A 9,956-nucleotide genomic window follows, 5' to 3' on the forward strand; every position below is an offset into this window, starting at 1 on the left:
TGGAAACGTGTCCACTATCTAGACACGGTGATGGTCGCACACGTGTAAACCAGGGGCAATGGAAACGTGTCCACTCTCTAGACACGGTGATGGTCGCACACGTGTAAACAGGTCAAAGTTTGTAAGCTATATAGACTAAACATCTGTCTTTAGTACATGTCAAAAAAAAAGTGAGAAAAGTGGTTACTTGGGTAAGGTAGCTTTTAGAACATCTATCTGGAAAAGCTAAAACATGGGGGTGGTGCCAGTTTAAAGTATTTGTTACTTTGGTGGGAACAATGAGAAAGTTACTACTGTATCCTCAGAAAGGCCCATGTACTGAAAGCTTGGTGCCAGCTCATGAACAATCACTGAGTTGAAAGAGAGGAGCAGGAGGGCCCTAGCTTCATCAGTGGATGAACTCACAATGAATGGACTATTGGGCAGGGTTGGAGGTGTATCATGAGAGACAGGACGCAATGTCCTTGGTGCCTCTACACTGCCCTAGTGCCTTCCATCTCAATTTCCTGGTACATGTTCCCACCACAGCAAGGGGGTTAGCCAAACTCACACTGGACCTCTGAGGTCAATCTGTCCCCTATGTACTGTGACACAGCAGATATGGTGGCTTTGTCACCATGGGCTTTGAGTCTGGACCTTATGAAGGGACTGCAAAGTTCTAACTCGCACTAAACTTTCTAATTATTTCTGAGTTCCTCAAATGTAATCCCTGCCTCTTTATTGCCCTCATCCCATTTATCAGGGTAGATTTATTGGCAAATGCCTTCCAAAGAGGCATAGAAAGTGCTTCTGTCTCACTCTGGGGCTGGGGCTGGGGCTGTCATATACGACCTCCAATTGTGAAGAAGCACGCCATCGCTCACAGAGTAAGACAGGCACTCAACTCTAGGTGTGTATCACACAGATATTCTTTACATGTTTTGAAATTTAAAAATTAGATTCACCATCAAAATTTTCAAAGACATAGGGAGCCATCACTGACATCTAACAGCTGTCAATGCCTTGTACTTGCCTCGCCATCTGCTAGATCCCCGCCCTCAGAGCATGAGCACAACGTGACTATTCCTCTTAACAGACATAAAAATTAATTATTTTGATATAACACCCGCAACATATTAAATATCTTTATTGGTGGTTGCTTCAAAACTTTTAAGCCAGATTGTTGGAACATTAATTTCTAGAAAAGTTATATGGATATGTGGTTTCTTAGTATGTCTTTTTAATGTCATCGGTATGGGTATGTATGAAGTATGGGTCATCAATCACATGTTAATTGAATCCCTCAACTATCTGGCAAGATGCCCTGCAATTTGTACCCTGTGTTGTCATTTAATTTGTTCATTTACCCCATATTTCCAGTCACTGGTTATAAGTTGTAATGTGTGATAAAATTCAGGTCCATTTGTATTTTTGAACAAATCCTTTGGGAAAGTGTACTTAGTGCTGACTCCAGAAGTCACAGTGTCTGAATGGCTGCTCCACGGTGCAAAGACTCACAGCACACACTTCTCTTGTGGTGGTCCCTGCTGTCTTCACTGATACTGCCATTCCCTCTGTTTTTATTATGCTCTTTGATGGAAAAGTTTTCTTCTTTCCACCTTCTTTTTATTACCATCAAGTCAAATTCATAAAAGAGATTAAGATAGCACTTCCCTTAGTTCCTATTTGATAAAATTATTTTATTCCTTATCATGTGATAACCTATAAAAAGGTTAAAAATCTGGCTTACAAGTGAATTATTTCTACATAGATTTTAAATGTGGTAAGTATCAAATTAAATACACTGAAAATGTCTACTCACTTTTCTTAGTCTTAGAACTCACAACAGATAAAGTACTCAGAATCAGAGCAGCTACAAAAGGATCAGAAATGCATGTTATGAGGCATGAGCTGTCCACTCACGGCTCTGTGCTGCCTGGGCAGTGCAAAGTCGCAACCAAAGTGCTCCTGAAGTGGAGTTCATATACTCCAACGGATGTGTACCCAAAGCTGACCCACACTTCACAAATATGTTTATTAGACTTTTCTAGTATCTGAGGGAACCCAGATGAGTCATGCTCACCACAGTCGCTGAATGCAAGTAATTTACTGCAAAAAGTACGCAATATTATAAGAAAGCCATGTAAAACCTTTGACTACAATTTCTCATAAATTAGACAGGTGAGAATTACATCTCAAAACCTGCTGCCAATTTAAGCAACAGTCTCCTGCAAATAAACACTTGCTAACGTGCTTAAACCTTACTCTGTACCCCATTCTCTGAATGTCACCACAGTGATCTAGTCACATCCTGTGACTTCATACTGTGTCCTACCCCTCCCTCGCTGCAAAGGCAGAACTGTCACTCAAAGGAAGAAGTGCACTCTCACAGTATTCAAGAGTGCTCATCAAGGAGAGGATGTCATTAATATGCCAGATGGCAAGAAACAGACGTCTAAAAATGACAAGGTGATGCAATACAGAGGGTACCACTTTCCTGCCTGTGAGTATAATAATACTGCCACCCTAAAAACACACATACTAATTCAGGTCCCTGGTAGAAACTGTACTACATGTGTGTACGTATATACATTAGGAGATGTACTCACAAATGTTCTCAGAAACCCTGTTCTAATAATAAAAAAATCTAGAGTAGTTCACATGCTCATCAATAAGGAAAACAATCAATTGTTTAACATTTGTGTGAGGCAATATTGTACAGTAATAGTAAACAATTAAACTCCACACAACAACAATGCAGATGAATCTTAAGGGAAAGGCTAAAAGAAAAAATTTCTATCACATGTGTTGTGTGTGTGTGCATGAGTGTATATGTATCTATGCATGCATATATGTGTGCATGTGTGTGTATAACCAAGAGATAAAACATTGCATGCATAAAATGCAACACTTTTAGAAAAGTATAAAATTATAGAAATGTTTTAAATAGAGACAGCTTGACGAGTCCTACAGCACAGAGGCAGACAGACAGAAGAGACTCACGTGAATTCTACAATGTCACTACATGCCTTTTTCTTGGTCAATGATTCATTGGGTTTCATTATGTTGTGATGCTTTTCATGTTTAATTATATGTAGTTAAATATTCAAGAACGTGCAGGGTCCCATTTAAGGGTATTCTCATTACATTAGCAGATTACCTGGCAGAAACCCTACTCCATAAAATAGCAAATGCTGAAAGGAAAATAGCTGCTAAGCAAGATTGTGACAGTGATCAGGCTGCCTTTTGGACAAGAAGGAATGGGATGGTTCAGCAGGTATACAGCTTGCCATGCAAGTCTAGCGACTTGGGCTTGATGTCCAGTAACTATGTAAAGATGGAAGGAGAGGACCAATCCCACAAAGTCATCCTCTTCCTCTGTCCTCCTTAAACATGTTATGGCATGTACAATCTCCTTAACACCTCCACACATACACATATGCATGCACGAACACATGAATGTATGAAAGCACACACATGTACAAGCTTCAATTTTTAAAAAAGGATGAAATATAAAGAATGACTTTCAAAGGCAATCAAAAACTGAAATGATTCATGACCATCTGAGAAGGCTGAGAAGACATGCTCAAGTTTAGTGCCACAAACAAAAACCACAACAACAAAAAGAAGAGGAAAAGGATGATGCTAAGGGATCCCATGGGAGAAGTGGAAGAGCACTAGGCTATCATGATAGCATCAGGCAGGACAAGTTCCACCAGAAGAGTACAAACACAAATGACAGATAAAGAACCACACATCAATATAGTAAGTTGTTAAGCTAACAGGTGAACAAGAGCAGAGGAAAAGGGCACACAATACACCAAACTAGAAAAAAAAACTTTCTAATTATCTAATTTTATAGCATTATATAATAATAAACTTCTTCAATTAAGATCAGAATGGATTTTTAAAAATATTAACAAACAAGCAAACATACAAACAAGGCTCAAGAATATTGGGCTTCCCACAAGAAACTCCCTTTTCGGTGGACGCACAGAAACTCAGGGTGAAACTGTGAAATACGGTACACCAAGGAAAAGAAGAGAACTATTCTTATGGCTGACAAAATGGACTTTGACACAAAGTCTGTAACGAAGCTAGGAAGGTCAATATATAGTGATCAACTGATCAACAGAAAGATATAATGGTAATAAATACATGCATCTAATTTCAAAGCAGTCAGTTTTATAGAACACAGAGTACAACACTTAAAGAAAGAGATCCCAACATAAAACTGGTAAATATACCTAAAACATACCAAAATACAAGGTCCTACATGTTACTTTATGTGATGCTAAAGATAAGTAGGTCAGCTAAAAATCATGGCTGGAAACAAGGAGGGCATAGACATATATGATGGAGACCTGAGGAAGAGGCACATTCTTGAACTCAAGGGACACTTTAAATGAGAAAACAGAAAGGAACTGGAGATTGTCTTCACTGGCAGAGACGGAAAGCTCATTTGTTCTAAGGAACAGTATTTTTATAAATATATGTTCAAATTGTTTTGCAATGATTGGAGAATGAGCACTGAAATTTCAAAACAGTTAATATACTTAATGACAAAACAAGAGGAAACAACAACTTAAGCAGTGTTGGATAAGCAACAGTATAGTATGACCACGTAGACTTAACTAAGGACATACCTCCTAATTACAGTGCCTGCAAAGAATGAATGTAAGTGTTTAAAGGCTGCTGGAGCCTCCATCTACAGACTATGCTAAGAACCTCTGAAATGGCTCATTCCATATCATTTGCACCTGCAAAGGTCCATGTTACTAAGCACATGCATGCGTGAGGGCCAGCTGCTATAGGAAATGGTAAAGAAGAATAACTCAAGATAAATTCAAAAACCGTTTTCTATTACATGGTGAGTGAGAGAGCCCAGAGCTAGGAGTACACTACTCCTGCAGAGGATCCAAGTCTGGTTACCAGTGCTCAAGTCATCAGCAGCTAGGAGTACACTACTCCTGCAGAGGATCCAAGTCTGGTCACCAGTGCTCAAGTCAGGCAGCTCACAACCACCTGCATGTAACTGCAGCCCCACAGCATCTGATACCCTGCTCGGCCTCCACAGGCACTGCCCTTCAGTCCTCTACAAGCCCGCACTCACAGATGCACATACATACGAGGGGCTGTGCTCCTATCTGAAGAGAGACAGAGAAGGAGGAACAAGGAGGAGTAGATGGCAGGGGCAGGAGGAACTGGGAGGAGAGGAGGGAGTGGAACCTTTGGTTGGGGTGTAAAAAAAACCAGAAAGAAAGCAAGAGGTGGGGAAAGAGAGGCTGGAGAGACAGTTCATCAGCTAAGAGTCCTTGTTCTTCCAGAGGACCTGGCTGAGCCCTCAGTTCCCAAATCATGTATCTGCAACTGCAGTCTAAGGAATCTGATGTTCTCTCTGGCCTCTATGGGCACAAGGCATGCACATGGTGGACAGACAGATGCACACGCAGGTAAAACACATATTTAAAACACAACACTGGTGTGCAAAGTACTTCTGTAGATGTGTTGCTTTTATTGGTTAATGAATAAAGCTATTTCAGCCAGTGGCTTAGAGCAAGGTGGGAATTTCAAGCACAGATAGAGGAGAAAAGAAGGCAGAGTCAGGGAGACACCATGTAGCCACCAAAGGAGAAAAACACCTGCTGGAGCCTGTTGGCACCTTGTCGGTAGGCGACAACCTTATGGTGATGCACAAGTTAATAGAGATGGGTTGATTTAAAATATAAAAGTTAGCTAGTCATATGCATAAGCTAATAGTATTGTACTTATATAAGTTCTGTGTGATTATTTCCGGTCTGGGTGGCCAGGAAATGAACAAGCAGTCTCCACCTACAAAACACTAAAGAAAAATTTCTAAAGAAGAATAAATCAGAAAGCCTGAGTTAAAAGTCCAGCTCTGCCCTAGATCTTGGGCATCTTAAAATAAGCAATCTCTGTGTCTCTTTCCTCAATTGTTAAAAGGTAAAAGTAGTGGCTCCTATTTGAAAGAGTCAGTGAACAGTGAATAAGCCCCGGAACACAGCACTGGGAAGGGCTTCAGACTTGGTGAGGTCGGTAAACAGGAGCTGTTCAAATCACTGAGCGGCAACAACATAAGCCCTATAGACAAGTTGTTCCTGTGTACTGTGCTTCAGAGTAAGCACTTGTCTCAACGCTAACGGCTTATCGAGAAGTCAGTGGACCATGAGGAGTCACATCACATGGGAGTTTTGTCATACACTTCTGCCTGCTTCCTCTGGCTCCCGTGATGTCAGCAGTCTCCACCAGACTGCCTTGTTCAGAGGCCTAAAAGCAATGCTCTGAAGCCTGGGAAGACATTTGCTCTTTAACTGTCCTCAGGCATTTGGTCACAGTGACGGAACACTAACTATCTGATTTCAAAAATCAAAGTTATGTAATATCCAGTAATGAATTCATATCAGACAATATCTTCTATAAGACAATGCAAAAAGAAAGAATAGGTATTTAATTCTGCATGCTAGAACAGTATTAAATTTGGTGGCAAGTTCACTCACATTTAAAGTAATCATATTAAAGTCTTTCACAGGAATAGATCAAATGTTTAAATGAAATTGATGTATTCAGTGTTATTTAGGAAATATACCAGGGTAAAATCACTTGACACCTTTAAAACTGAAGGTAAAAATGGAGTGTTCTCTGTTAAATGAAATAAAGTTGTAAGGAGTGGTTGTGCTCAGGAGCAGCGTGTTCTGAGAGACCACTCTGGCACCTCACCTGAGAACTGGTCATGCGCTGAGATGAGCGAGCGATGTTGGCGGGCAGACCAAAGAAGCTGGGTTTATCATCTTCAGGGAGCTTCTCAATGACAGCCCGATAGTCCTACAGGTAACGAAGGAAAAGCTAGTCACCGAAGACGGACTTACAAACACAAAAATCACACGGTGGACAATGGACAAACTACTAAATAAGTGCTCACATTTCATGTTTGCTGGATAAATACTTCTACAGTGTTCTGATCCCCTAGAGCAAGTGCTGTCACTGACACTCTGTGCATTAACTGCTCGGTGCCGTATTTTCCTGTTCCAGTTCCTTACATGCAGAATCTCCAAGTGGATTCAAACATACATAAGTGGATCTGCTGACCATGCGTAAGATGCTAGGCTAGATGTATTTAAAGAGTTTTAATTTCTTACAGCACACGAAAGCCCACCTGCAGAGTTCAGCTCCTACATATCTCAACAATCACTGGTTGCTTTATTTTAAAACAACCTATAATCACAACCTGGTGTTCCACTGCTGTCACCAGGCAGTCCCACCTGCACACCTGTTTTCTGTCACTGGGGAAGTGGGTGTTGACACACAATAATAACCCATTGATAATCTCATGCTAAGGATCACTCTGAGGACTGCGTACACTTCCTTGGCACCAGCCTATCACTTAACTTATTCCTAATTTTAGATGAAAACTCAAGGGGAGACCAAGAAAACACTCACTCACTTTGGTCCAAAGCAGAGAGTTATTCTCATAGGGGTAAATTACACTAAAGTAATATATGCATACACATATGCAACTACACAGCATCTGCTGAGCAAGGGCAACTTCTTTTCATTCTGTTTCATCCTTGGCAGCTGCCCTTGAAGAAAACAGTAAAATTCCAGGAAGCCCAGGACTAGGATGTCCTCTGACAGTCTGTCCTTCAGTTTCCTCCCAGCGCCTGTTACATACATACACAGAGCATGTGTGCATTTGCAGTCTCATGAGCACATTCCCAGCCCTCTTATGGAATAGGACAGAAAGCTGAACAGAGACTTATAAATCTGATGAAATTAAAACTATTACCTGTGAAAAGTTAAACACTTGATTCATTCCAAACTATGCTCTAGACTGGTTGGAGGGGTTTGCCTTCTGAGACTGACTTGCTAACTAGCAGCATGGCAGTCACCAATCCCAAGAACAGATCCTCACAGAGACACAAGATGTCTACCGTACGCCATCATTTACACAAAGATTAGGCAATTGGAAATCAGTACAAAGCCTCTTCTGTGAAACAAGTAGTAGCTAGAAGAAGCAGGAACAGGGCGTGTGGCTAGCTGAGGATATTGCAAGCTGCTTATACTCATGTGTCTAAGATATAAAAGTAATTACTTGCACACCTATTTTGTGCACATTTCTGCATGAATTTTATTATTGGAAATAAGTTTCAAGTGATACAAACATACAACTTGTTGGGAGAGATCACCTGAAAACACAGACATTCGCTCATCTGCTCTGCTGTTCTAGTACCTGAAACTAGTATCACGCCGTGTCCCTTTCCACAGTACTTGGAACGGTACTGGCTCTGAACAGTACACTGTTGAGTGCTTAGGTAAATAATGGACACACGAATCAAGCAGTCTTGTTATTAACAACAGCAATTATATTCAATAAGTACTGATTTTAACAGTACTTCTTAGGCTTTTGGGTTTTTTTTCAAATCAAGAATATTTTTGAAAAATTACTTGAGTAAGGAAAAAAATCACAAAGTGAGAGTAATATATAAATCAAGCACATATGCTTTTCTTTGCAATTCATGAAGAAATGTCACAGTACCTTCTTTAGTAAAAAGTCATGTAGCATATATACAAACAGAGGCTTATGGGACAGTAGACACAGTTGGATTCTATGGGCTATATTTAGCACATGCCACAGAAAAGGTGAGTGGCATCCAGAGCTTGCATGTCAGGACTTGAGACAAGAACTCCTGCTTGCTAAAATAAACACACATGTAAGCAACAACGGCCACAGATAAATGAACAGCCTTTTTTTTTTTTAGGTCTGTTCCACATATCTATGCCTATCACAGACTGAAGCTAGGCAGGCTTTACAGTAAGATATATTTTGTATTCCTTGCCATTCCAGAAGTGGTACAGCTCCCATTACAGCTCTTCACAGAAGCCTAGCATCAAGTGAGTTTCCTTGGCACCATACTCCCAGTTTGTCTGCATACTATCTTACAATCACAATGACCAATCACTTAAACCAAGTTTTTATTGATGCAAGTTCTAAAAATCAGAATGTGTATTGCCAAAACAAACAATCTGTATTGCAAACATATTCATCATACAATTCATGTATGTACTGGTCCAGAAAATGCATGGGAAGTTATTATTTCTACCTACCAAAATGCTGCAGGAATTTGGGAGAGATATGGAATATGGAAAAATGCTTTTCTTGTTCCTTTGGTTTGGTACATCAATTACAGAAGAATTAAAAAACTGCTTCAAGTATGACTGAAGAACCCTGAGGTCAAAACAGTTATCTACACGGCCTCCATAGATAGCATTTTCAAGTAAGCCATGCACAAATTCCCACTGGACATCTTTGGTACCTATGAAAAAAACAGATACCTTTATTAATTCTACTTTTAAAAAGATTCTCTTTATTCTTCAGAATTTCATCCAGGCATACAATGCCCCCTTCCCAACTTTATTCCTTTCTTTCCCTTTGGAAGCCCGCCAAGTCCAGTCAGTGCTGCCTGTACATGCATGGACACGGGGCATTCACTGGCACGGCGCTTGGCGCTCCTACAAGTGGCCGGTCCTCCAGGAAAGAATGATGCTTTTCCTTCCCAAGCAGGTGCTAGTGACTCCCCAGGAAGGCATGAGGCCTGCACATCATCCACTCTGTAGATGCTGGGATTCTTTCTGCTTTCTTGTGGAGGAAGCAAAAGCTCTGTGAGCTCACAGGAATCAAGCCACGTCCAGAAGACAGCACTTTGTAGTGCCCCCCAGCCTCCAGGTCTTACCTTCCTTTTATTCACTTTTAAAATGAAAAAAAAATATTTTAATCACTAGGATATGGCAATATACTTAATATAACTTAATGATTTCTTTAAATGGCCATTAAATATTAGTAAAGATTTTCTTTCCAATGATTTTACACCTATCAACTCAATCAAGCTATGAAAATGACAGCTGAGTGAGTACATCCCATATTCATCTTTTTGGGTCTGGGTTACTTCACTCAGGATAGT

General features: G+C 40.4%; 1 protein-coding gene across 4 annotated transcripts in view; it reads right to left on the reverse strand.

Moving 5' to 3' along the window:
* Positions 1 to 9,956, reverse strand: part of Dync2h1 (dynein cytoplasmic 2 heavy chain 1) — a 220,582-nt gene that overhangs the window by 38,861 nt on the left and 171,765 nt on the right. For all 4 annotated transcript variants that reach the window (XM_026779266.1, XM_026779267.1, XM_005346771.3 and 1 more), the window contains 2 exons: positions 9,103 to 9,311; positions 6,718 to 6,822 (listed from right to left, as the gene is read on the reverse strand). In XM_026779266.1, coding sequence (XP_026635067.1) covers positions 6,718 to 6,822; positions 9,103 to 9,311 — 314 coding nt within the window. The remainder of the gene's footprint in view (positions 1 to 6,717; positions 6,823 to 9,102; positions 9,312 to 9,956) is intronic.

This window comes from Microtus ochrogaster, chromosome 5 (genome assembly GCF_000317375.1).
Source record: "Microtus ochrogaster isolate Prairie Vole_2 chromosome 5, MicOch1.0, whole genome shotgun sequence".
Taxonomy (NCBI): domain Eukaryota; kingdom Metazoa; phylum Chordata; class Mammalia; order Rodentia; family Cricetidae; genus Microtus; species Microtus ochrogaster.